Source organism: Oryctolagus cuniculus, chromosome 14 (assembly GCF_964237555.1).
Source record: "Oryctolagus cuniculus chromosome 14, mOryCun1.1, whole genome shotgun sequence".
Lineage (NCBI taxonomy): Eukaryota > Metazoa > Chordata > Mammalia > Lagomorpha > Leporidae > Oryctolagus > Oryctolagus cuniculus.
In genome coordinates, this window is record NC_091445.1 from 93570295 (window position 1) to 93597900 (window position 27606).

The 27606-nt window shown below is 57.3% G+C and overlaps 1 protein-coding gene across 2 annotated transcripts in view; it reads right to left on the minus strand.

The window, feature by feature from the left end:
- TENT4A (terminal nucleotidyltransferase 4A) overlaps window positions 1-15080 on the minus strand; it is a 41712-nt gene extending 26632 nt beyond the window's left edge. Inside the window, exon 1 of one of the 2 annotated variants that reach the window (XM_002721816.5) lies at window positions 13965-15080. In XM_002721816.5, the coding sequence (XP_002721862.2) occupies window positions 13965-14683 (719 nt within the window). In that variant the 5' untranslated portion in view covers window positions 14684-15080. The remainder of the gene's footprint in view (window positions 1-13964) is intronic. The other variant, XM_051853408.2, reaches the window with a different exon arrangement.
- Between the last annotated feature and the right edge of the window lie 12526 nt (window positions 15081-27606).

Genomic DNA, 27606 nt, shown 5'->3' on the forward strand with positions numbered 1-27606 from the left:
TAAAGGAGCTTTTTGAGGGCAGGAGGAAACAGTCCTATAGAATTTGTTGTAATCAAACAAATACAAAGTGATACATTTGTAAATATTTAAAGCAGCGTTAAAAATCATGGAAAGAAAAATGCTCAGATGTTAATAGCAAAATTATAGGAACTCTCTTTTCTGCACTTTGCAAGTTTTCTTAAGTAATGATTTCTTTTATCATCCTAACAAAATGTCATTTCAGCCCAACTAATGCATATTATCTTACCCACAAGGGCCAAAGAGCAGACATGGGCACCGTCTTACTCAGTTTCTTGATAAACTACCTGTCCTGGCCTCCACAGGCCCTCCTGGGCTCTGCCGCCCATGTCCTGTAGGTCCTGACACGAAGTGGTCTGTCCTCCAGTCTTCTGTGACTGGCCTGGTTCTAAGTCCAGCAAGGCCACAGACCCGTCAGCTCTAAACTTCCACGGTGTCAGCTCAAGGTGCCGATGTAGGGAGTGACTCCACACTGCAGCACGTGTCCCCACAATCCCAGACAACGGAACACCAGCAAAGCACCCAGACAGAGGCGCCTCTGCAGCAGCCTCCCCACCAGGCATGTCACCAGGCTCTCTCTACCATGGCCGCCGCTGCCAGAGGGCGATGGCGAGCAGGACTCCGCGGCTACATTCAGGCCTAGTGGGAAAACCTGTTGAAAGTCATTGGTGATGCCATCAGGTCAGTGCTTTGATTATCAGCTGACTCCATCCACTTCCTCGTCCAGGAGACACACTGCACCACAAGCCTGGTAAACACCACTGCCATCCCATTCTACAGAAGGCCCTGAGGTCCCGTGACCCGCCTCGGCCGCACACTGGCACGAGCCCCGTGGGGCAGCTGCAGCAGCTCGGCGGCACCTCCTCAACTCCTGACAGGAGAAAAGCTGGAAGACGACACAAGAGGCTAGGAAATTAACAAAAAATATAGAAAGAAAGAAAAAGAGCGAGCAGAGAGAATTCAGAGGAGCCAAAGGTCCAGGTCAACACTGAGGTGGAGAACGCGGGTTTACGGGCCCCCCTGGGGCAGGCACGACTCCGACGCTGGCGGCAGAGCAGTGAGCAGCATGAAACGAAGGCAGGTCCTGCTCGCGGAGTTTCTGTCGGGAGGGTGGCTGCCCCACAGGAGGCGGAGACAGTAACCAAAATAAACCGAAAAGCTGCTCTGCAGATGTCCACAGCTGCAGCTGCTTGAGGCGGAGTGGGCAGCAGGGCCTCCGAAGAGCTGGCCCTGGCGCGGAGATGCTAAGGAGGGGCAGCAGTCCCACACAAAGGCGGGGACAGCGTTCTGGCAGGAGGGACTGTGGGACAAGCCCCCAAAGTGGGGGTGAGCCCGGAGGAAGGCAGCTCAACCTGAATCTAAACCCTGAAGTGAGCCCTCATCCCCAGCATCTCCCACGGTGACAACAGTGCAGACAAGAAACCACAGGCACTGAGCTAACCAAGTGCCATGGAAGACAGGACCCAAAAACTAGACCCAGGAAGCCCAAACAACTCAGGAAACAGAAGCCAGGCCCCAGCAAGGGTGGCCTGACTCCCCCTACGCCTCTGCTCTCCACCATCTGGTGCCATCAGGCTCAGAAAGATGGGCCAAAGATAGGCCACAAACCTAGAGTCCAGGCTGGAAGAGTATTCCTGGGGAGAGTGGAAAGGGCACAGAGACAGGCAATCACGTAAACAAACCAAGAACTGATGGGCAGGTGGGCGGATGGATGGGAGGGAGAGTCACGGGGACAGAGAGCGCAGAAGAAGAAAGATCTAGCTCACTGTACACAGTGACGTCAGGGCTGGTGTTGCGGCACCGTGCACAAAGCCACGCCTGCAACACCAGCATCCATGTGGGTGCCAGTGCGTGTTCTGGCTGCCCCACTTCCAGTCCAGCTCCCTGCTAAGGCCTGGGAAAGCAGAAGATGGCCCAAGTGTTTGGGTCCCTGCCACCTACATGGGAGATCCAGATGAAGCTGGGCTTGGCCCAGCCCTGGCCATTATGGCCATCTGGGAATGCATCTGTGGTTGGATGGCAGGTCTTTTTTTTTTTTTTTTAACATTTTTCATTTATTTGAGAGGTAAAATTACAAAGAGAGAGAGAGGGAGAGACAGAGAGAAAGGACTTCCATCCGCTGGTCCACTCCCCAGATAGCCACAATGGACAAAGCTGAGCAGATCCAAAGCCAGGAGCTTCCTCCAGGTCTCCCATGCAAGTGCAGGGGCCCAAGCACTTGGGCCGTCTTCTGCTGCTTTTCCAGGCCATAGCAGAGGGCTGGATTGGAAGAGGAGCAGCTGGGACACAAACAGGAGTCCATATGGGATTACAGCGCCACAGGCAGAGGCTTAACCTACTACCCCACAGCGTCGGTCCCAGATCTTTGTCTCTCCCTCGCTGCCTATAACTCTTTCAAATAAATGAATAAAACTTAAAGAAAAATCTCAGCAAGAAAATGTAAGTTAAGGATCTGGGGAAAACGCACTACAGAGCCTTGCACAGAAAAACTTGGTGCTGAGGACATGTCAGTAAGCAGGGGTAAAAGAGAGGCCCCTGCGCTGAGGCAGGCAGAGAGCAGGCAGAGCCAAGTCAAGGGAGACTGGCGGGAGGTGGAAATGATGAAGTCACCCAGTGAAGCCGGGAGGCCTGGAGGGATGCACACTCCCACCCACAAGAAGATAAAACCATTCACAAAGTATCAGATTCAACAGCCACAGGCGCCCAGGCGCTGGAGTCCAGGATGAACGGCCCAACAACCGACAGCACAGAGGACCAGAGGCGTGTCCAGCACAGGTATGCAGTCAGACTCAACTGCCCCCCCAGGAACCCACTGTCCCACCTCAGGCTCACGGCACTCCAAGTCTGAGACAAGGAGGGGGGCACGTGTGAGAGCAGAGGTCGAGGAAGGTCAAGAATCACAGAGCAAGTCAGCCTACTGTTCAGGTACAGAATGCAGCCCAACTCAGCTCTTCTTCAAAAACTGGACCATTCCGCACGCACAAGAAGCTATTGGCAGCAGCTCCCGGGGATGCAGGAAGTGGAAGGCTGGGTCTCAGGTGGGAGAGCAGACAGCAGGGTCACAGAGGAGCAGCACAGGTCACAGTCAGAGGATACTAGGGGACGCCTACCTTGCAAAGCTGATCGGTGCAGGAGAGGCCGCACAAAGGTGCAGCCCCGCCCACTCCTCCCACCCTGAATCACACAAAGAACCTGCAGGGGCTGGCTTTGTGGGACAGAGGGTTAAGCAGCTAACTGCCACACTGGCGAGCCCTAAAAGTGCAGGTTTGTGTCCTGGATGTTCCAATTCCGATCCAGCTCCATGCTAATGTGCCTGGGAATGCAGCAGAAGACGGCCCAAGCACTTGGGTCCCTGTCATCTATGTGGGAGACCCATTTGAAGTTCCAGGCTCCTGGCTTCAGCCTGGCCCAGCTCAGGCAGTTGTAGCCATTTGGGGAGTGAACCAGCGGGTGGAAGTTCTCTCTTGTTCTCTGTGTTAACCTGGAATCCAGGGGCCGGCACTGTGCCGTAGTGGGTAAAGCCACCGCCTGCAGTGCTGGCATCCCATATGGGTGCCAGTTTGAGTGCTGGCTGCTCCACTTCCAATCCACCTCTCTGCTATGGCCTGGGAAAGCAGCAAAAGATGGCCCAAGTGCTTGGGGCCCTGCACCCACGTGGGAGACCTGGAAGAAGCTCCTGGCTCCTGGTTTTGGATCAGCACAACTCCGGCCATTACGGCCAGCTGCCGAGTGAACCAGCAGATGGACGTCCCCACCTCCCTGCCACCTCTCCTCTCTCTGTGTAACTCTTTCAAATAAATAAATAAATCAGTAAAGAGGAAGGGGGGAAGGGAAGGAAAGGGAGAGGAAGGGGGGAAGGGAAGGAAAGGAAGCGGAGGGGAGGGGTGGGGTGGGGAGGGGAGGGGAGGGGAGGGGAGGGGAAGAAAGAGACCTGGAATCCAGAGGCGTGTAGGCAGGCAGAGGCCTGGAGGCGAGCGTGGAGTGGGAAGACATGTGGGCAGAGGTGGGACCGCAGACCCTCAGAAAGAGGCACCGCCCAGGTCAGGGCAGGGACTGCACAAGACCCTCAGCTGCTCTGGGCCTCAGTTTCCCCATGTGGACACCAAGATGCTTGCACCCCCTATAGCCTTGCCCTGAGGATTTAGCAACTCCACAGTGATAACACACTTAATGAATGCTGGCGGTTAACACCACAGAACAAAATGCCAGTACTAAAAGTCCCGGCGACACAGAAGTAACAGTGCAAATCAAGATGGACAACTTCTGCAAGCCACACAGCAGCCCGCCAGTGTCTCACCAAAACGCTCACTCTGACGCTTCTGCACTAAGGCACTTGAAAGTTTGTGTTTTTGTGCTCTTGGTCTCAGCAATCTCTCTTGGAAACTAGTACTTCCAGCTGAAGTTGAACGTCTCTCACTTTCGAGCAAAATTAATAATTTAACAAACTTCCAGGACACCATGAATGCTCATGGGACAATGTCTGCTGATCACAGCACACGGGCTCAGAGAGGGTGTGCAACAGCAGTTACTTCACAGCTAACTGGTTCTCTGGGTGGTGGGAGTGAGTGATTTTAAAGCTTTCTACTTTTTTAAAGAAACAAAAGCATGAATCAGTTTCAGAAAAACCACATCATCAATTTTCAAAGAGACTAAAGCTCTTTCGGAAACACCTCCACCTCTGAGGCGACCGGACAGAGAGCTGCAGGAGGCCCGGGGCACGACACAGCGTCCCATCTTGTCATCCAGCTGCTCCTCACCGTGGGGACAGCACCCCGCTCTGCTGTCGGCTCTCTAGAAAGCCGCTCTCGGGTCTCTCTGGGGCACACCAGGGCCCCACTGCCATGTCTGGGACCCAGACTGTGCGGCCCTGGGACAGACCTTCACGGCAGCCTCTGTGGTCTCTCCCGAGCAGCCAGAAGTTCTGTGGACCCAGACGCTGGATCGCAGCACGATCAGGGTCCCTTCCTGTTCCCCACCTCTGTGGCCCACTCCCTCCCTGTGCTCCACAATTCCAGTGGTTAAAAGGCAGGCTGCGAGACGGCCTCAGCTCCAACACTGCTCCGCGGCAGCTTGCCGGTGGCCCCCAGGCCTTGCTGTTTCTGCGCAGCGAGAACCACATCCTCTCCAGGAGGAGCACACGAGACCCGCCTGAGGCAGGACAGCAGGGCCTGGCCTCGGGGCAAGGGAGCTCTGAACAGTGAGTCACCCTCCCCATCCACAGCCCTTCTGCTTCCCGCAGCCGTCCTCGGAGCCTGAAGGGCCTCTCACTGTCAGCAAGCCTTGACCCCGCCGGTCAGTTCTCACAGGCCCAGCCTTTAGCACGTGTCTACAGTCCATGCTCCTGTCTCTGCCTGGTCTTGCCTCTCGCCCGACTCAGACCCCCAGCTCCCTGTGAGGGAGGCAGCGGTGAGCGGCACTGGCTTTGCATGGGCAACGTGCTCACACCTCCTGAGGCTTCTCTCCTGGCGTGAGATCTCGTCAAGGGGACCTGAGGATGCAGGTGAGCACCAGCACGACTGCTGGGCCTGCTTCCGTCCTCCCACTGCCGTCAGACACAATAGTCAGCACGCCTGCAGCTCATGCATCCTCCCCTTCCCACAGAAGGCAGCCTCTGAGAGCACTCCAGACGGCGGGAGCCCTGCTCCCGGCTGCAGCCTCCCTCCAGCCCGAGTGCCTCTGGACAGCGCATGGCTGCCTGTGCCCCTGAATCCTCCAGCATCTTCCTTGGTGCTGCCTGTCAGCAGGTCCTCACAGGAGGAATTTCACACATGTGACCTAGGATCCTTTTGTGGAGGAAAAAGCAAAGGCCTCTTTCAATGTACTTCACCCAGATTTGCAGAGCCAGCCACACACATCCCATGTCCTGCGGAGGCCTCCTTCGCTAACACTGCTTGCAGTGCCCAGACAGCAGCTCTGGACTGACATTTCAAAGTGCAGCATCTCTTGCCAGATCACGCTGGCCTTGTCTAGGCTTTGGTTTTCTGTCTAGGATACAGAAATTCTAGTGCTCATTTTGGGGACATGCTCTGGGAACCCCAGGGGGCAAACATGCACAGAGCCACGCCCCAGAGAACTGCGCACTGGTGAGCTGACGAGGAGGCTTATCACCTGCCTGCTCCACCTTATACTCTGCGTGTTACTAAAACAGCAGCTTGGTGGAAAGGATTGGCATTGCAAAGTCAGAGGCAGTTTCTAGAGCTTTCCCTTGCCAAGCAACACAGCTTTAGGGACTGTTGTTTGAGTAAAATTTATTCCAGCAAGTTACTGAATCAAACCCTGTGTTCCGATAGTCTAAGGTCAGGCTAGCATGGTCCTGTCCGAATCCATGGCAACTTAAACTGAAGTGAAATCAGAGCTCAAGTCTTCCGTCGCAGTAGTGCCATTCAAGGCGAGCAGCAACCCCTGTGCGGAGTAAACCCAGAGCTCTCCCACCTGCACTGGTCAGGGCTGGCCCCTGCCTGCCAGCAGTCCCTGTCCCTCACTGCTACTTTCCACAGCACTCCACTAGAAGCTGTCAGGAGCTCACAGAACTAACACAGCACCCACTCCTGCGTGCACAGTGAACTGCAGGCTGCACACAGCAGGCGAGGCGCACCTGACACCGGCCACCAGGAGCACCCATAAGCTCTGGGAAGGTAAGATTCTTCCTTTAAAGCTGTATGAAGATAGGACTATGGCACTGTCGAAAGCTTTAAAACCCAGAGAGGCATCGCTTCATGCAGAAAGAGGAGTATCCGCAGCGACACATCGGGCTCCGGCTGTCCCTGCCTCAGTCTTCAGCGGTTTCTCCAACAGAAAAGTCTTGGCCTGAGAGAGCCGCTTGTCTGTATTTTCAAAAACCAAGAGAAAGGCATTTCCCGGCCAGCTGGCAACAGGAAGAACCTAATTTTTGGTTTCAATTTCCTGAGAGAAGAGAGAAGGAAGGGGCAGCTTTTTTAATCCCTCACGTGACAATTCACGAAGTGCTTCCAAGTCGTCTTTATTTGACGCACACTCTGTGAACGGGCTGTCACGGGCCCTGCTTCCCAGAAAGGGAAGCCGAGGCTCAGAAACTGGAGCCCGGGTCAGCACTGTGGTGCAGCGGGTTAAGCCACCGCCGGCAGCACCAGCATCCCATACGGGCACTGGTTGGAGTCCTGGCTGCTCCACTTCCAATCCAGCTCCCTGCTGATATGCCTGGAAAAGTAGTGGAAGATGGCCCAAGTGCTTCAGCCCCTGCACCCACGTGGGAGACCGGATGAAGCTCCTGGCTTCAGCCTGGCCCAACCCCCACCACTGCAGCCTTTGGAGAATGAGCCAGCACATGGAAGATCTGTCTCTCCCTCTCTCTAACTCTGCCTTTCAAATAAATAAGTCTTTAAAAGAAGAATAAAAAAAAGAAGAAGAGGTGGTAGTAGTACTAGTAGTAGTAGTAGTAGTAGTAAGAAACCCCTTAGGAAGCTAACCAGAACCAGCCCTGGAGGCGGATGCATGATGTGGGCTAACCCAGTGAACTCTGAAGGCCAAGTGCACCTCCCCTCCAATGCTGGAAGATGGATGCAGCCAGACGATTTAGGCAGACAGAGAAATAATCTGACTTTTCATTTCCCTCATACTACTGCACCTGAGCCATTCCTGCAGCTCGACAGGACTCCAGAAAGGCTGTGATGACTGAATGAAACATGGAAAGCTAGGAATCATCTACACCCACACGCTCTTACCTGGGAGATGAATGCCAGCCTGAAGCCACTGGAAGCTGAATGGCAAGAGCTGCAGCCCACAGCAGCAGGAGTGGTGCTACCCAGACGCTCCCCACCAACAGGCCCCTCGGGCCGCTCCCACCTAGTCCACCCGCTGGCTCGGCCACGGACACGCTCCGCACAGGCCCACAGGGCGGCTCAGCCCCTTGCCTGCTGCCAACAAACAGGGTGCACACGGCCCACACCCAGGCTCACAGGACACTCAGCAAGGGGTCCTTCAGGGTGATTCACCTGTATATTTTCCAAATTGTCTAAGTTTTTATAGGTGCTCCACTTAATAGCAACAAAAAAAGCTAAAACTTAATGGGATCTCTTTCAAACACAGTAGAGAATTTTTTTTCAATTTTTTCAGATTTTGCTTTCTATGATGCAAGGCATAAAACTGTAAATGTTTAGCCACTCTTAAGGAAAGCAAATGGATAAATGGCAACAGAGTTAAAACTTTGTGCACTTGAACTTCAGAGGTGGCAATCAGATCTGCGAGTTCTCACACAGAAGAACATTCTCCCCACCCCACGACATTCATGTAGCAGTCACTATGCACGTGGTGTTGGGCACAAGGCAGAGAGCACTCTCCTTCCCTAACGGACTCAGGAGCCAGGGGCCAGGCTCCACGTGTGGGCCCAACTGTAAGGGCTGCAACTCTGCAGGAGCTGACAGACAGCTGGCAAGAGCCATCGGGGGTCTTTTGGCTCCCCCGGAAGGAGGCAAGTGCTCTGAGCTGAAGTCCTAGGGCAGTCGTCCTTCCCACAAGCAAAGACAGACCGCTGTGCCCTCAGCACTGGATTCCTGATCTACCGCCCTCACAGGAATGTACCTTTCTTAGCTGGCCAGCCCAGGACACCTCAAGGACAGCCCTTGGCGATCACCATATTTTCTCTTCTTCACCTTGCTTTTCCGTGAACTTTTCTTTAATGACATGTTTTAAAACACAGTCGGCCTGAGAAGGGCACAGAGACACTCACAGCTTGCACGGTCACTCCTTGCTGAGTCCAGCAGTGAAATCAGAGCCAGATGACAGGCCTGGCAATGTGCAAGAGTCATGGAGATGGGCTGGCGTCCAGGCGAGGGCAGACGGCCTGGACAACAAACCACAGCCTCCTCTTGCTCCATTTCCCTGACAGAAGTCTGCCCGTGAAAAAGCACCAGCAGCGGACAGCACCCACCGCACCCCACCCCAGGCACAGAGCCTGGGGCTCTGGTGAGACCACGCACTGCTATACCATCTAAAGACAGGCAGGTAATCGGGCCAGCCTGACCCAGTCACATGAGCCCTCAGCTGGCAGAGACATCATTAGACAGATTCAGAGCACCTTGCTGATCTGACTGTGGAAGGGGCCAGAAGCCAGGGGATACAGGTGGCCTTAAAAAGCTAACAGGCCACCAGCTGGCAGCTAGCAAGCAATCAGAGCACTCGGTCCTACAACTGAGAGACAGTGAATTCTGCCAGCAAGCGGAACGCACTTACAAGAGGACCTGGAGCACAAGGAGAACACAACCAAGGCCTTGCAGAGCCCGACCCACAGAAACCGACAGACGAGTGAGCACTGTTCTAAGGCTCTGAGTATCGGGTAACCTGCAACACAGCAAAAGAAAGCGAGTGCAGCACAGAAATCTCAAGAATAAGACTTGAATTAGTCAGCAGGCATCTCAATCCCATCCCCCAGGGAGCTGAGAAGGCACCCTGGCCATCTCACTGGAGCACACGTCGCACACGGCACGCGGGGCACCTGTCAGACCAAAGGGCCTGGTGCTGACCCAGGGGCACTGCTCTCCTGCAGAGCTTCTGAGGTGGTGCGGCTTCCCCAAAGAGAAACCATGGAGGAGCCTCACCAGGCTTCCCCACTGCTCCCCTGCCACCAGGCCACCCCACGGCTTCTACTGTGCCCAGGAGGCTGGGGAAGCTGACTTACTCTCCTTCTCCACCCTGGCCTGAATCCTACCTTCATCATCAAAATCAAGTTTCTGAAACTGAACATCACAGGCTTTTTGGTGTTTTTATCCCACAACTAGCAAATCAGATCCTAAACCACAAGACCTAACCAAGGCACAAAAAGTCCTTCCTTTCCAGGGGTGACTGCAATCCTTCTGAAAATGAGATCCACTGAAAACGAGAACCAGAGCCTCCCATCAAATGGCGACCAAACACGGTCTGAGACTTTACCTTCCAATGTAAGTCTTAACAATTATCTACTTTAAAATACTTAAATCTCCTTAACACGGTGAGTCACAAGCATGAGCCACTTCTAAGAAGGCCACGCTTTCCCACACAGCAGAGCAGCGGATGAGGGCTCCACTGTCCCCGTCTGCTCTCACGGCCCGAGCAGGGATGGCCACTTTCCGCACAGACATCCGAGGCTTCCCCTTTTCCCATCCTCGTTAATATTCCAGCCCCTTTTCCAAAGTGCTTCTCGCAGCCCACGTGCCAGCTGTCCTAACTCTGCAGACTACCCACTGGAACCAGCATGTGGCTGAAGCCGTTCTCTAGCATAACTCCCCTCGACTCGGTCAGAGCCAGCAGCCGGTGCCAGACTTCCACTGTCACACGGAGACGCGGCAGGAGTGAGAGCTGCCATTATTCATGGGGGGCAGCTGAGTGGGGCCCAGTTTCACCAACAGTCAGTGCAAACGCTGAAAAGAGAGGTCTTTGGAAAGTTCATGGAAATGGGTAAGAAGACACTCCATGGACTTCAAAATTTCTGTAACCAAAATCAACTTTTCCCATGAATATTTTGAAGTCCCCTCACGGCTGAGTCATCTGGTCACTCCTGCCCCCCCTTCTCCATTTGGGGTCTCAGAGGATGGAAGCCAAGAAGCTGGGCACATGTGTGCACCTGTCTGGGCTGTGATGTCTCCAGGACAGGGGTGAGGGGGGCATGCCCAGTGCTGACATGCGTGCACCACGGCAGGTCCTGTACAGCCTCTGCCCGCCCGCCCGCCCGCCCTCTGGGCCTCACCAGGACATTCGGGGGAGGTCCATGTGCTGCACTTTATGTCACGAGAGGTCAGGGGAGCCACAGAGGGAGAGGAGGGATCTGGGTTGCCCGGCCAAGGTCTGACTCCCTCCTGAGAGCACATACAGAGCGGGGAACAGCCCACGCTGAAGCCCTGTGGGCTGACCACGTGCCACAAACACTCATATCTGGTGGCTCCTCACAGACTAAATGCCAGGAACGGAACTGTCTTTGGAGAACTAGAAGACATTAAAACACTAGGTTAAATAGCGTCAAGAGCCTGGCAGAGAGGAGGCCGCATCTGACTGCTGCACCCTGCTGTCCCACCTGAACTGCAGGTGGGGGCCGGGGCAGACACCTCCTCTTGTCCAGCGAGTCTCTTCCTGGGCTTTGTAGCACCAACAGGGACAGCACCGAGTCTCTGCAGGCCATGCCCCCAGCCTCACCTTTCACCCCTAGAGGCTTCTGTGGCTGCGAGGACTGGCCAAGGCAGCAACAGGTCAGGTGGTGAAGGGTCAGCAGTGAGAGCATGCAGAAGCGGCTGCAGCCACAGGTGGGGATGTAGTCTGAGAGCCTCCACACACACCTTTCACCTCCAGTCCAGCAGCCGGTGGGGAGCAGGTCTCATGCTACGCACACCTCTCCCAAAACAGGCCTGAGGGTACAGCTAAGCACCAAGTAACCACCTCAGCAACGGCAGCTCCCCACAGCCAGCGCACCTTCTCCACGCTCCTTCATCCCACGCGAGGCTGAAGCACCTGGCGGTCCCACAAGCCCAGGCCACTCACTAGATTCCCAAAGACAGAAGAACGCTCCCTCCAGGAAAGGACACACAGGGCAGGTTGCTACGGGCTAAGGCAAGGGCAGATCCACCTGGGTTCCGCCAACGCTGCCCAGACTCCTACCACAGCCGGCGACAAGGGACATCCTTTCTGGGGGATGGAAGACAGGCACATCCTGGGACTGCAAACTCTGAGCATCATCTCACCAACAAGGTCCGTGACCTCGGGCCAGGCTGGGCACGCCCTCACATCTCAGCCTTGTGGCGGCTTTTCCCACACTCTGGGGCAGCTGGTGGACGGGACCCAAGTTCCAGGGCTCTTTCTTGACACCACAGACAAGAGCCCACATGGAAATAATCAGGGACGTCCTCCCCAGTCACAAGGCCTGCTCCCCTGCTTCCTTCCTGGCCCTTCCTGGCGAACCACGCGGAGGGCACCCCCCTTCCCCACACACGGCGGGGATCCCAGCAGGCTCCTCCCCCAGCACTGGGGGCCGCCCTGTAGGCACGGCATGTGCCACCCAGACAGGCAAGGACAGGTCACCAGACAGGGGAAACGGGGAGCCCCAAGGGGGCACCACCAAGCCCCCACGCAGCCCGGTCAAACCAGATCTCCCATTTGGCTGCAGAGCCCCCTGCAAAGCCTCAGGTCCTGCTCCTTCTACACTGAGTTCTCACAGGTGGGGAGGCTGACAGAGAGGGGGCCCTGGAGCAGACTCTGGTCTCTAACCCAGAGGTGGGGCAGTGTCATCAAAGGGTTGGAGAGGCTGAAGGGGATCAAACTCTGCTCCCACTGGCAGCACCAAGACGCCCCCTCGGGCTGTCTGAGCAACCTCCACGAGAGGTGACTGAAGTCTGCTGGAGGCTGAGGCAGGGAGGGAAGAACAGGACCAAGGGGACAGCACCTGATGAACAGACACCAGACAGAGCGGGCAGAGGAGGGAGGTCTGCCCAGCTAGGAGCGCTCGGAGGACCTGATGGGAGCATGCAGAGGAGGGCCAGGTCTGGGGGTCAGAATCAAGACACTATTCCCCAAGCCGAACCCTGCCCCAGACGCTAGCACAGCACCTGGCGCACAGTGGGCTCCCGTGCTGAGCCAACACTGAGGTCGACCAGAAGCCTACCGGCTATGGCTGAGCGACAGCTTCAGAGCCCAGGTGATGGGACCGAAGGCTTGAGGGCGCCGCGGCTCAGCACTGCCGGGGCCACAACACTCTCCATTAGCGGGGAGCACACCCCTTCCCACGGCGCCCCCTTCAGCTATGTAACAAGCCCGAGAGCCTGGAGCCCTCACCCAGGAGGAACCGCTCCCCACAGCTCCCCTACACAGTTCCCGCACCAAGACCTGGGGGCCGGCCGGGGAGGCCGGAGACTGGACTCCTAACCACCGCACTGCAGAAAGTAACACTTCCAACCCAGGTGAAACAAGTTGCCCAACAGGAAGCTTTTACCTTGTAGCAAACACCTCAAGAGGCGAGAGGCATGGCTTCAGTGTTTCAACCTGCTCCCAGAGAAACACTGTAGGGGCTAGAAGGCAAACTTCATGGAAAAAAAAAAAAAATACCAGCACCTAGCCATCAGGGACATCTGTCCAACTCTGATAGCCTGGGAAAGCCCTACGTGGCTTTTAGGTTGGCTGGGAACTGCAAGAAAAACTGGTCTTGAGTGCCACCCAACACACGCTGCGCTTCCACTTGGGAAAGCCTCGACATCGCACCTGAGCATCTCCCCTGGGGCAGCACGCACACACACACACACACACACACACACACACACACGCATTCATCCCCTGTGCGGACGCCACACTCCCACTGAACTGCTGAGCCCCTCTACGAGACCTGGAAATATTTAAAACGAAAATGGCATCTCCCAGTGAACAAGCACAGGAGACGAATACGCGACTCTCGCAATGCTCTGGGCCAGCGTTATACGTCTGCAGAGGGCACTTTTTATGTGAATTTCTGCAGAAATAAAGCACACAAACCTCCGACAGAAGGGGGGAGCCCCCTCTAAATTCGCTGATGGTTAAATTGTATCCCACCAAAAACTTAGTTATCTTTTAAAGGGGCTCTCTCAAAAAGACACACAACTTCCCCTGACTCCAGCTCCCGGCAAAGCTCAAACATCCTGCAATTTCAATTCAATGAAACTCACACCTCTAAGACAAGGGTCCCTAAGCTGCCTGGGGCGGGGGCGGGGAGAGAGAGAGAGAGAGAGAGAGAGAGAGAGAGAGAGAGAGAGAGAGAGAGAGAGAAAGTGCCCATTTCCCTTTCTAGCCTGAAGTCGCTGCGAGCCAGCGGCCCCTTCCGCACAGGGGCAGTTCCAGGACCCTCCGGGGCCGGCCATTCCGTCCTAAAGCAATGCCTCGCGTCCAGGGAGAGGAGCGGAGGACCCCCGCCCCACCCCGCCCCGCCCGACCCCCCTTCCTCGCAGGGTCGCGACGCCGGGGCCCGGCAGGTGCGGCGCACTCACCCCTGGATGCCCGGGCTGTACGCGCGGCTCTTCCACGGCGTGCCGGGCCGCGGCGCCTGCGCCCCGGGGCCGCCCCCTCCGCTCAGCGCCGCCGCGCGGCTGCCGGACAGCAGGTAGTTGAGGCCGTAGGTGCTGGCCTTGTTCTCGCGTTTCCGGCGGCCCGGGTGGAACTGGTGCTGCGGCGGGGAGCCGGCGGGCGCGGGCCCGCGCGGCCCGGGGTGCCCGTTGGCCGCGCCGGGGCCGGTGGGCGCGCCGTCGGCGAAGTTGAAGAAGGCGCTGCCGCGGCCGCCACCGCCGCCGCCGCCCGCCCGGCCGAGCGAGGCGCTGCTGGAGGACGACGAGGAGCAGCCGGGGCTCTCGGTGCCCGACTCGGCGTTGGACGAGGACGACGACGAGGACGACAGCGACGGCGACTTGTGCAGGCGCCGCGCGCCCTCGGCCGCGGGCCCCAGCGCCGTCAGCAGCGCCGCGGGCGCGGCGGGGCCGGGCGCGGGCGGCGGCGGGGGCGACGCGGCGGGCAGCGCGGGGCCCAGGCCGCCGCCCCGCCCGGCCGCCCCCGCCGCGGCCGCCGTGTCCAGCGCCGGCGAGTTGAGGCAGAAGTAGGACGCGAAGCCCGAGCCGCCGCGGCCCACGCCCTGCGAGGTCTCCCAGATCTGCATCCACAGGGCATTGGCCGGCCCCTTCTGCTCGGGCTGGATCCAGGCCACGCGCGGATCCATCCACGCGCCGCCCCCGCGGGGCCCGCGCCGCCCGCCCGCCGCGGCCCCGCCCCCGCCGCGCCCCGAGCCCGGCCGCGCGCGCCGACCGGCGGACGGACGGACGGACGGACGGACGGGCCGGCTCGCGCTCGCTCCCGTCGGGGTGGCCCGGCAGGCCGCGCGGCCCTCCGGCGCTCTGCACGTCCCGCGGCGGCTCCGGGCTCCGGGCGGCGCTTCAGGCGGCGCGGGGCGGGCGCGGGGGCCGCGGCGGCGGCTGCGTTCCGCTCGGGCCGGGGGGAGAGGCCATCGGAGAGGGGCGGGCGACGGCGCCGAGGGGGCGGGCCCAGGCGCCGCGCGGCCGGGGAGCCGCGGGAGGCGCCGGTGCCGCGGTCACGCTCGCGCCGCTCGCTCCTGAGGCGGCGGCGGCGGCGCGGCGCGGGGGAGGGGGCCGCCGCCTCCGCTCCGACGAGGGGCGGGGCGGGGGAGGGAGCGGGGGCGGCGGCGGCGGCGGGGAGGAAGCGCGGCCTCCCTCGCCGGGGCCGCGGCGCAGTGCGCACGCGCGGCCGATTTCAAATCCTCACTAGACACCGCCGCCTAGGTGACCGCGCCTGCGCGCTGGGGCGCCCTCGGCTGAGGGGCGGGGGCGACTGGCGTCGGAAGGAAACGGGCCTGGGAGGAGCTGAGCGGCGGCCGGCGGTGTGAGCCCCTCCGGACCACGATGGGCCGGGGCGGGCGGCAGCCCCGAGCCGCGTCCCCGCCCCGCGGCCGCCTCAGCGCCAGGCCGCGGTGCAGGCATGCGCGCTGAGGGCCGTGGGGGGGGGGGCGCGGCCGCTCCGCGCGTGCGCACGGGCCCGCCGCCGGGTGGAAGTTTCCGTGCGGCCGGGCGGGGGCCGCGGACGCTGCCGCGGGCAGCCGGGGCCGGCGGCCTTACGTAAGGGCCGGGGCCGGGGCGGAACCTGTGCGGTGGCGCGGGCTTGCCCGCAGGCGCTTGGCGGCCGCGGGGAAACGGCGTCGGGGCGGCGCGTGCGGCGGGTGCGGAGAGCGGCGGGGACCGCCCCGCGCGCGGGACCGGAGCCTTGGCCGCACGCACGTGGGCAGCTGGGACCGGGGCGCCCGGCGCCGCCCGCGTCTCCAGGCACCGCAGCCGTGCGTTGCGGAGGCTCTGGGACGAGTAGCGGTATTTAGAAGGAAGGCAGTGTGGGGCGCAGGTGGTCCTTGCGCACGTGGGTGCTGTGGCCCCGCGCCAGAGCGCGTGCACGGGGCAGGGAGTCGCTCGCCAGCCCGGCGGGGGCTGTTGGGGACCAGCCTCCCGAGTCCCCGCCGTCACACGGGGCCCCTCTCTGTCCCAGGGACCAGAGCCCAGCCGCTGCCCGCAGCCGCCTCTGTCCCTAGCCTTGCAGCAGGGACACCTCCGTCCCTGCGCTCTGGGAGCTGTCCTCACCCTGCGCCTTGAAAAAACAGCAGGTGTTGCTCTGAACGTCGGGTCACGCCGCACGTGTGCAGACCCCCGCAGGAGCAGCGCTGCCCGGCACAGCGGCCCGCGCCCTGCGGTCCCTGCCTGTCCGAGCCCTGCACCAGCTCTGCCCCGACCTAACGGGCCAGCACACTGCTGCCTCTGGGGCTTTGGGCCCGCGACACATGGCAGCCCCCTCTCCTCGCGCGTTCCAAACCACCAACTAAAAACTCAACAGCCCAGTTCCCTCTCCCTGCGTTATTTTTCCCTTAGTGTTTATCTCCTTTCCTGGCTGGTTTACACGATGGATTTCTTCTCGTGCCTTCCTGGAGACTAAACCTTGGAAATCAAGATGTCGGCAAGAAAAAAAAATTTTTTTTTAAATCCATGCCTAGTTTTTCCAAAATAGGCATTTTCCATAAACTTTTTAAAGATCTTTTCTATGCGAGGGTTTCACATTTTCTCAGGGAAGCAACGTGTCTTAATTCCACGTTTCCACAGTTTCTGAAGGGCCTTGTTGGGGTGACCTTGCCATCGGCCTCTCTCCTCCCGCCGCACTCGCACGTAAAGTCTCCCGGGGAGGAATGGTGCTCGGCCCTTGGTTCTGGCTGTGCACCTGCTCCGGGACGGTCTGCGCATGGTAGGTCCTCAGCGAGCGCTAGCAGTGTGGGGGCAGCGGTTGGGCGTGAACACGGGCGGTCCAGGCGCCCTTGATGCCTCCCAGGACCCGTCGGCGGGTTGTCACCTGCTGGCTTCCGTATTTTAAGGCTTTTCCTTCTTCCTCTGTCTGCAGTTTGCCTCTGCCTGATGCCCCTTAATTTGGTTTCATCAGTCACCAGTAACTTTCTTTAATTAGTGCTGGGGCTTTGCTACTTGACGACAAATCCTTTTGTGTAAATAAGACGCTATATATTTCTTAATGAAAAAAATCAAGAAACAGTACTGAGAGTAAAAGGCAGTCCTCGCCATTGTCAGCAATGGAGGTCTGTCTCCGCTTATCGGTTTCTACAGATAAGCCCAGCGCTTTCTCTTATGGGCCTGCTCTCCTGATTGTGAAAGAGGGATAAAGGCTTGGGGGTGGTGCTGTGGCATAGTAGGTCAAGCATCTGCCTGCAGTGCCGGCATCCCGTATGGGTGCCAGTTCGAGTCCTGGCTGCACCACTTAAGATCCAAGTCTCTGCTTATGGCCTGGGAAAGCAGTGGAAGATGGCCCAAGGCCTTAGGCTTCTGTATCTACGTGGGAGACCCAGAAGAAGCTCCTGGCTTTGGATTGGCCCAGCTCTGGCCTTTGCAGTCATTTGGGGAGTGAAACAGTGGATGGAAGACCTCTCTCTCTGTGTCTCTCTGTAACTCTACCTCTCAAATAAATCAAATAAAAAGGGGATACTATCAGAGAGAGAGAGCACTGTAGGTTTAGTGATTTCCCCCGTGGAGAAAAATTGGTTCACAAGAAGTGAGTTCTGTGACAACCCATGCCAGAATCAGCCATGCTGGTCAAGAGGCGAGTTTCTGGGGGCCCACCCTGCCTGCTGCAGGTCTCCAGGAGTGAGTTGAGCTCCCCAAATAATTCTTAAGCACAGCAAAGATTCAGTTACATGCAGGCACCGAGTATGGAAGCGAATGAGAACGTGCAGGTGTGTGGATGTGAGTCAGCTACTGCTGGGCGACAGACCGCCCCAAACGCAGTGCCCTGGCAGTCAGCACCTAGTGTTGCCCACGGGCCTACCCGCCCGCTGCCCGGTTCTGCTCTGACTCAGGCAGGGCCCGTCTGGCCGTGGTCAGCTGCTGGCTCACTGCCCTAGAGTGGTCACACAGGGCCGGTGGTTGCCTGGCCGGCCATGCAGCGTCAGGTTGATAAGTCCATGCTCACTGTCCAACAGCCCACTTCCGGCCTGTCCACAGGTAGCTGAAGGCAAGCAGCCACGCGTGTGGCTCAGAACCGCCGCAGCATTGTTTCCTCACCATGCTGCGAGCCGCCGTGAATGGCGGCCTTGGCGGGCAGCAAGGGGCCGGGAGGAGACAGCCAGCCGCTACCTCCTGGTCGAAAGGGCTGCAGTCACACGCCAAGGGCATGGAATACTGCAGGGAGTGACGGGCCACGTTGTCCCAACTCTGCTGTCTTCGTGGCCGTCCTCTCCATGTGCCCCTCAGTCTCTCTCCTCTCTCGCTAAGAATTATTTGAAAGGCAGAGTGACAGAAAGATCCACCATCTACTGGCTCACTCCCCCAAATGACTGTAATACCAGGGCTGGGCCAGACCACAGCCAGGAGCCTGGAACTCCATCCAGGTCCCCATTTGGGCGGCAGGGGCCCTAGCACTTAGATCATCTTCCGCTGCCTTCCCAAGTGGTTTAGCAGGGAGCTGGTTCCCAAGTACAGAAATGGAGACTAGAACTGATACTGGATATGGGGTGCCAGCATTGTGGATGGCAGCTTAACCTGCTGTGCCACGGTGCCGGCCCCTACCCCTCCTCTTAGAAATACACCAGTCATTGGATTTAGAGCTCATCCTACATCCGGGATGATTTCATTTTGAGATCCTTAACTAATTACATCTGCAAAAACCCTATTTCCAAAGGTCAGGTTCTGGGGTTCTGGGGGACATGAATGCTGGGAAGACACTATTCAGCCTGCTGCCGAGGCTTGAAAACAGCTATGCTGCTCCTGTAGTGTAAGAACTCTGGAGACAGGGCCATTGTTAGCAGGGTGGCCCAGGGCTCAGGGTGTGAGCTGAGCCCCCTCTGTTTCCCAGGCCTTTGCCCCATGGCCACCCCCAGCTCCGGCCCACATGTCCATGCTCGAGGCAGGAAGGGAGCAGGGAGAGAGGCAGTGTTTGCTGCACGTGGCCCACTTTATCAGAAAAGCACAGATTTCTCTAGGACGCTCACACTAGATTCTCCATGAGCCTTGCTATCTAGGTCTCATTGTAAGGCTACCCCTAACTGCGGGAGGGGCTGGGAAAGCAAGACATGGAATGACCGTGGATGACCTGGAGCCATCTGGAGCCGCTGTTCATGCAGGGCACGTGGCCGTACTGAGAAAGAACTGAGTCTTAGCAAAGAGCAGTGGGGTGAACCCAAGGCTGCCACCGCAATCTCTTCTTTAAGAAAAAAAATATTTGAAAGTCAGAGTTACACAGAGAGAGAAGGAAAAGCAGAGAGAGAGAGGTCTTCCATCTGCTGGTTCACTCCCTAGGCGGCCGCAATGGCTGGAGCTGCACTGATCTGAAGCCAGGAGCCAGGAGCTTCTTCTGGGTCTCCCACATGGGTGCAGGGGCTCAAGCACTTGGGCCATCCTCCACTGCTTTCCCAGGCCACAGCAGAGAGCTGGACCAGAAGAGGAGCAGTCAGGACTCAAACCGGCTCATATGGGATGCTGGCGCTGCAGGTGGCGGTTTACCCACTATGCCACAGCGCAGGCCCCACTCCAGTCTCTTCTGAGTGTGGCCCATGTAAGTCTAGTTCTGAGAGCTTGATGCAGCAATGCCCAGTGCTGCAATCAGCCTTGGACAGGCGACCCCGCCAAGCTCATGTGGCCCCGCCAAGCTCATGTGGCCCTCTGGCTTTTGGTGACCTGAGGACCACCTCTTCCACATCGCTCCAGAGCAGGGCTTCTCAGCCAGGACTGGCCTGCCTCTCCAGGGACACCTGGGGGTGTGTGGCGAGCCTTGATTATCACAAGTGGGCCCCTGCTGTGAGTCAAGTGCACAGAGTCCCACATGGTCTCTGTGAGAGCGCAGCCACGCTCTCCAAGCAGACCACACAGGCGTGGGCGGTGTTCATACCTGGCAGAGGCAGGGTACACAGGAAGGGAACCCAGGGCAGTGCTGCTGGGCCAGCCCTAGGAGATGCAGAGAATTGTCCTAACAGGATGGACATTCCAGGATGAGGCCTGGTGAGAGCAATGGCTCCGAGGACGGAAATGCCAGGGTCCTGTGCGTGGTGGTGGGAAGCAGAGAGCCTAGCACCTTTGAGCAGGCCTGGGACGATCCCACGCCAGGACCGCACTCTGAGAGTGACACCCAGGAGCAGTGTGATCTGACAGTTCCGGAAGCTCACCCCACCATACAGGAGGGATGGTGAGGTGTGAGGTTGAAGGCAGGGATAAAGGATAAAGTCTGGGGTCAGGGCCTGTTCGGGGAAGCAGACTGGCAGTGGGCACAGTAGTAGGGAAGGGAAGGTTCTGTGGTTTGAGCCACCCCAAAGGGTTGTGGAGGCGCTGTTCCCAGCATGGCCATGTGGGGAGATGGTGGGAGATCCATGGGGCAAGTGAGGATCTCCCCTCCAAAGAGACTAAAGTCTCTTAAGGGACCCTGCTTCTCACAAGAGGGTTGTTATAAATGCCGGCGCCTTGGGTGATGCAATTGCGCCTGCACACACCCTACCACTGCCGTCGGCCACAGTGTGATGCAGCAGGAGGGCCCTAACCATCGCCAAACTGTTGCCAGTGCCATGCCCATGAACCTCCAAAACGGAGCCAAATAAACGTCCTTTATAAGCCGCCTGCCTCTGGTGTTTCATCGGAGTAATGCGAAAGCTGGCTAATACAAACATGCTGTGGAGGAGAGAGTGGCGCCAGTAGCTGTAGTTGCTGTGGGAGAGAAGCTCAGATCAGAGTGGCGTGACATTTGGAGGTGATGAGGATTTCCTGTCACCCACATCCCAGCCCAGTGTGGGTCCACAGCGGGGCCTGGGGTAGGGAAATCTAGAGCTGCTCCACCCAGGCGTTCAGGGACCTGGGATCTTGCAGGTAGGAGTTCTGCTGTTCCCCAGGGCCTGGAGTCATCCATGCAGAGGGCCTGCAGGACAGGAGTAACAGGGTGGATTTAGGAGCTGGGGCTGGGGGCGGCTGGCCCCTCACTTGCATCAAGAACTATGGTTCCAGGGAGGCTGGGAAATGGAGTCCAGCCGAGGGGCCCAGACAGGCAGAAACTGGGTCTGCAGACAGTGCTGAGCCCGGCACAACGTGTTCAGGAGGCAAACCTGTCAGAACTCCATAATTGGTTCCATGTGGAGAGGGAAAAACACAGCCTCTAGGTTCCCACTGAGGAGGTTGCCCCAGGAGGCCCTTGGTGGTGGGCAGTGAGTCCGTGGCTTTGTCTCGGAACACTTAGCACTCACCCCTGTCTCACCGTGTGACCTGCAGTCCAACTGGCGGAGAAATGCTTCCTCATCTGCAATGTAAAATGACAAACTGACTTGGAAGCGAAACTGGAAAATCCTCTCCAATGCTTCCCAATCCAGTACAGACCCCTTCCCTTCTTTCTCTCTCCTGTCTGTGGACCTTGGTCCCAGGCCACAAAAGGAAGCAGTCGCTAGTGTTGATGGTGGCTCCACTCCCTACAAACGCTAAGCTGAGCAGGGTGTGCAGTCCTCCCCAGCAGAGCCCACTGCTAGCCTGGCACCAACCCTTAGTCCAGCAGCCCAAGGAGGCAGTAAACTCTGGTCCCACACAAGTAAGCAGTTCTAGGTAAATAAGCCCAGATTGTCCACCTCCGGGAGAGGGGACAGAATCTGCCCTCTGCCTTAAGAGTCTTAACAGTAGGACATGCAGTCCATTGTCACGTCAGGTCCGTCTTTGCGTGTGTGTGTGTGTGCACGTGTGCGAGCACACGCGTGCATGCTAAGAAAAGGAGCTGTTGAGCCACTTTGCCTGGCTTTGCCATGATTCTGCCCCACCCTGACTGTGTTCCCTTTAGCAAGCTGATGAACCCTGCTGGCCTCATCTGCAAGAACAGAGGCCGTGAGTAGCTCCTGCTGGACGTTGTGAGAAGAGTGAAAGGACCCACATCTGTGACGTGCTTGCCGAAGGCTGGACCCATAGCTCCTGCCCGTGGCTATGAGAGCAGCTCTGGTTTCCCTGTGCCTCTTACAGAAGCCAGAATTGTCTTCAAGTCTACCTTCTTGTCTCGTCCTCTAATGAGGGGAGAAGCAGCCGATGGATCTGCTCCCTGCTTTCCGCCCTTGGTTCAGGCTCCTGCTTCCCCATTCATGGAAGAGAATGGCTCTCCCGCGCCCCAGCTCCAACAAGCTAATGAATTTCTCTATTTCTCTAACTGCTCTCTATTCCCTGCCAACCCCTCTGGGTGTCTGTTCTGTCTGTTGTTCAAGACTGTGAGGGCTGGGCTGAAGATGTCCCTGTTTCCAGTCGCTGTTAAACCAGTCACTTGATTCAGCAGCTTCCATCTGGGACAGTTGATTTCCAAGACAACTTGCAAACCCGGGAAGGGAAGCCTCCCGCAGACCTGTGTGCCCTGCTCCCTGGCCAGGGCTTCTTACCCCACAGATGAAGGTACACACTGGAGATTCTTTTTTTTTTATTATTTAATCAAATGGGGGTCTATCTTGACTATTCTGTTCCCTTGATTTATGTATTTTTCTTTGCACTAGCACCACACTTCTTGATTACTGTAGCTTTACAGTAAATCCTTTTTTAAAAAAATATTTATTTATTTACTTGAGAGGTAGAATTACAGAGAGAGGGAGAGACACACAGAGAGAGGTCTTCTATCCACTGGTTCACTCCCCAAATGGCTGCAATGGCCAGAGCGGGGCCAATCTGAAGCTAAGAACCAGGAGATTCTTCCAGGTCTCCCATGTGGGTTCAGGGGCCCAAGCACGTGAGCCATCTTCTGCTGCTTTCCAGGCCGTCAACAGGGAGCTGGATCAGAAGTAGAGCAGCTGGGTGTTGAACAGGTGCTCATATGGGATGCTGGTGCTGCAGGCGGCTCCAAGACTAGAGATTCTGAGCCAGCAACCAAGGTAACCAGGATCGGGGGTACTGAAGACTGCCCACATGCTCCATGAAAGGGAAATGGGCAGGGGACCAGCAGGGAGGCCATAGCAGTGCCACAGGAAGTGAAGGTGGAGGAAGGAGCCGGGGTCAGGTGCATCGCAGACGTCAAAGCAGCGCCACTGGGCCGGATCGGGGAGTGTGGCAAAGAGAAAGGCAAAGTGTCAGGTGGGCGGCCTGAGCGCTAGGCCAGTCTTCCCACAAGTTGAGCAGGCAGCATTCATTCTCTAGGAACTGTGGGCCTGCCCAGGGAGATGGCCAGGAGGCGGCTGGACAGGCCAGGCTCCTGTGGAGCACGCACGTTGGTCTGGAAAGCCCCGTCATGGCTGGCAGCCGGCACTCAGCCACAGGGACAGGGCGAGCCCAGTACACGGGGGTGGGAGGGGTGAGGACAAGCAGAGCAGGAGAGGAGCACGGGGCGGGGTCTCTGTGAATTAGCCGCGTGGCATTTTCAACCTGTTTAAATTTCTGAGTAGGTTTTGAGGCATGTGTTTTCATTTGTCAGAGCCCCATTCAGTAAAACATGCGGGTAATTACTACACAGGGAAACTGGCTCCCGGCCACCAGAGCCTAAAAATAGCAAGTTTATAGACCTGCAGATTCTGTTCTCATGACGCCGAGCCACTGAGCAGTCCAAGAGGCTCTGGCCCCTCTTGGCAATGCACACAGAACTGGACACGGTGGCTTGCTGGCCAAGATGCAGACGGGGGCGACGCCTGGGCCCCACTAGGCCACCAGAGGGCGGCCCTTCCCTCTGCAAGTTTTTTGTTTTTGTTTTTGTTTTTTTTTTTTTTCTGAATTCCTTTTTTCTTGCAGCCGCCGTGCAGGGGATGGGAGAGCCACACATCACGATGGCTGCAGTGGCAGAGGCAGGAAGGCGAGGAACCCAGGACGGCCACACTCAGGAAGAGAGGGGGTGGCCATGAGTTCATGTCCAAGGGCTCAAATTGTGTGCCTACCTGGTGCCATGGTGGGTCCCTCACCACCAGCCGAGACCCGTCCTCCAGGAACAAAACTTAGCACAGAACTGCATAGAAACACACTTCTCGCTGCTACCATCCACTTGCTACTTTCCAGTCTCTGGTCACTGAGAGCGGCCCACGCATCTCTGAATCTGGATGCTGCAACTTTATTACAAGATGTTGGTCATCCAGGGATGTGGGCCCAGAGAACAAGTTCTCCCAAGCAAAGGGACCTGCAGCTGGCGGGAGCTCGCTGTGGAGCCCTTGCCTGTCCTCACTGAAGGGGGACAATGCCCAGGGGCCATCACTGGGGCCACCGCCTTGCAGGGGTCACATTAGCCTGTGCAGAGTGGCCGTGATCCGCGTGTCCAAAAGAACTCACCAGGCCCATGGCCTGCTTGCCTGGACATGCCGGGTGCTGTTTGTGGTTCTAACTGCACATCTCTTGTTAGTTATCTCTTGCTCCTGTCTTATGGAGCCGCTCCTCAGCCTGTCTTCTTCCTTCAGACACCAGGGCTGGAGCAGCAGCCACCCAGGTCCTATGGCAGTGGACAGACAGACAAGGCGCAGTGCCCTTGGGGGTCTCCTGGGATGTGGCGATGGCTCGGCTCGGCTCGGCTCGTCAGGTCACAGGCAGGGGTGTGGTCCTCTGACAGTGAGGTCAGGCAGGGGACAGGTGGGAGTTTCTGGGAAGCTCCAGAATCCTGCCCTGGGATACCGTCTGCACAGGCTGCTTCTCCAGGCACAAGGAGTCCGTGTTGCTCCGCAGCCCTCGGCCGGCCGGAGCCACGCCCAGCCTGGCGCTCCGAGGCCGGCTCTGCATCTCCAGCCCTGAGCTAATGAGTGCGGGGGTGTTTATTGCCTCCCTCTGGCCAGCTGTGCAAAACAGCAGTTAACAAGTGCGGAGCTCATTATCATAAAAAGGTTAAGAGTGGAGGATGTTGCCACTTCAGAATGTCTGGAAAATAAAAAAAGTTTCGGGGTCAGCACTGTAGTGCAGCAGGTTAACACCCTGGCCAGAAGTGCCAGCATCCCATATGGGCGCTGGTTTGAGACCTGGCTGCTCCACTTCCAATCTAGCTCTCTGCTATGGCCTGAGAAAGCAGTAGAAGATGGCACAAGTCATTGGATGCTTGCAGCCTTGTGGGAGACCTGGAAGAGGCTCCTGGCTCCTGGCTTCAGATCAGCACAGCTCTGGCCATTGCGGCCATCTGGGGAGTGAACCATCAGATGGAAGACCTCTCTCTCTCTCTCTCCCCCCCCCTCTCTCTCTCCCCCTCTCCTCTCCCTCTCCTCTCTGTGTAATTCTGACTTACTTTCAAATAAATAAATCTTTTAAAAAAGAAAAAATATGTCCCCAAATTGTTGAAATTTTGCCTGTGATTTCTTCAGTGGATAAATTCATCCACTCGTGTGTGTATTCAGCCAAGCTCCGGTTAACTTGCCACATGGTGGGTGCAGGATGCAGGGTGGGGCTGGGCTTGCCCTCAAGAGGGTCAGAATCAGGATTTGGGGCCCAGTAGTCACCCTCAGCATCCTCCCTGTGAGCAGGTGCAAGGTGCAAGGCAAACCCTTCAGAGTTGAAGTTTCCCGGCTGATGTGTTGTGTGCAGTCTGTGAGGCAGCCTTGCGGGTCGTGAGCCGTGTGCTCCTCAGCCATTGTTCTGGAGTAACAGCTTCTATGATAGCTGCAGGGGTCCCCGTCAGCACACCCTGCCCTCACCCCGTGCGGACGCCCTGGTCAGCACTCGGAGTGTTTCCCAGCCCCTTCTTCGCAGTCCATGGTCCCCCGACATGTCAAGGTTTCACCAACTCACCTCCTTCCAGGTCCTGCTTCTGCCACCACCGGCGGCACTCTACCTGCGGCCACCCAAACCCCTACAAGCCCCTCCCCCATGGCCGACACTGGGGTCTGTGGGAAGAGGTTGGTTCACAGCCCCTCTGCTGGCCACAGTCTCCAGTCTCTGACCCGTGGTCCAGAGCAGACCATGAAGCTCCTCCCACAGTGCCTGTGCAGCCCAAGCTTTGCCAACTCAGGTCCCACTGAAACCCGTGTGAGTCTTTCCCGGCCACAGCCACCTCAAGTGATGGAATTAGGAGGTAGAGAGTTGTGGAGTGACTGGGGAAATTATAGTGGCAATTTTGAAAATGAATGACAAGGCTCCTCTTATTGCCGTGAATTAGGTTCACTTAGTCTCTTATTGCCTTGAATGAATGATAATTACACAATTTAATGTTTCACTTTCCTCTGGCTTCCTCACAGCAGGAGCCTTGCCTCTGGGGATCCCAGCTCTTGCCTGGCCCCAGCTCTAGCTCCGTGGCCTGCAGGCAGGAGGCACTGGGTTAGTACAGGCAGGTGCAGTTTGGATCTGCCTGCTTTGTGGTGCAATGGATCAAGCCACCGTCTGTGACACCAGCATCCCATGTGAATGACAGTTCAAGTCCCACTTCCAATCCAACTCCCTGTTAATGTGCCTGGGACAGCAGCAGAAGATAGACTGAGTGCTTGGGCCCCTGCACCCACAGGAGACACCCAGATGGAGTTCCAGGCTCCCGGCTTCCGCCTGGCCCAGTCCTGACCATGGCAGCCATTTGGGCAAGTGATCCAGCAGATGAAAGCTATCTCTCTCTCCCTCTCTCCCCCTCTCCCTCTCTCCCCCTCTCCCTCTCTCCCTCTCTCCCTCTCTCTCTGCCTCTCCCGCTCCCTCTCCCTCTGTAATGCTGCCTTTCAAATAAATAAATACATCTTTCTTAACAAGCTACAAAAGTCCCAAACTAAAACATTACTCATTTCCAGATGCTCCAATCAGCAAAAGGAAGAGACTGCGGGCAAGAAAAAAATTCAATGTGTGAATATGTAAGGAGTGGCCCTCAGTGCCATGGGCTGCAGGCTCCCAGCCAGCCCAGTCTCAGATGAGCCTGGAGGAGGAGAGACGGGGTCTCTAGCACCTGTGTGGAACTGCCATTATGACCCGGAAACAAAGATTGAAATGGGTGGCTGACTTAGTCAAGTAGTATTAACTAGCACTCAGGGCTGGCACTGTGGTGTAGCAGGTAAAACCGCTGCCTGAGCCACTGACTTCCCGTATGGACACCAGATCAAGTCCCAGCTGCTCCACTTCTGATCCACCTCATTGCTAATGCACCTGGGAGAGCAGCAGAAGATGGCCCAAGTACTTGGGCTCCTGTACCTTTGTTGGGGACCCAGAAGAAGCTCCTGGTTCCTGGCTTTGGATTGGCCTAGCTCCAGCCATTGCAGGTGGAGTGAACCAGTGGTTAGAAGATTCCCTCAGGGCCAGTGCCATGGTGTGGCAGGTAAAGCTGCCACCTGCAGTGCCAGCATCCCATATAGGCACCAGTTTGAGTCCCGGCTGCTCCACTTCCAATCCAGCTCTCTTCTATGGCCTGAGAAAACAATGGAAGATGGCCCAAGTCCTTTTGCTTCTGCACCCATGTGGGAAACCCAGAAGAAGCTCCTGGCTCCTGGCTTCAGATCAGTCCTGCTCTGGCTATTGTGCCCATCTGGGGAGTGAGCTGGCAGATGGAGGACCTCTCTCTCTCTCTCTCTCTCTCTCTCTCTCTCTCTCTCTTTCTCTCTCTCTCTCTTTCTCTCTTTCTCTCTCTCTCTGCCTCTCTATAAGTCTGCCTTTCAAATAAATAAATAAATCTTTTTAAACAATTCTCTCTTCCTCTGTAACTGTTTCTCAAATATATAAACCTTTTTTTGAAAGTATTTCT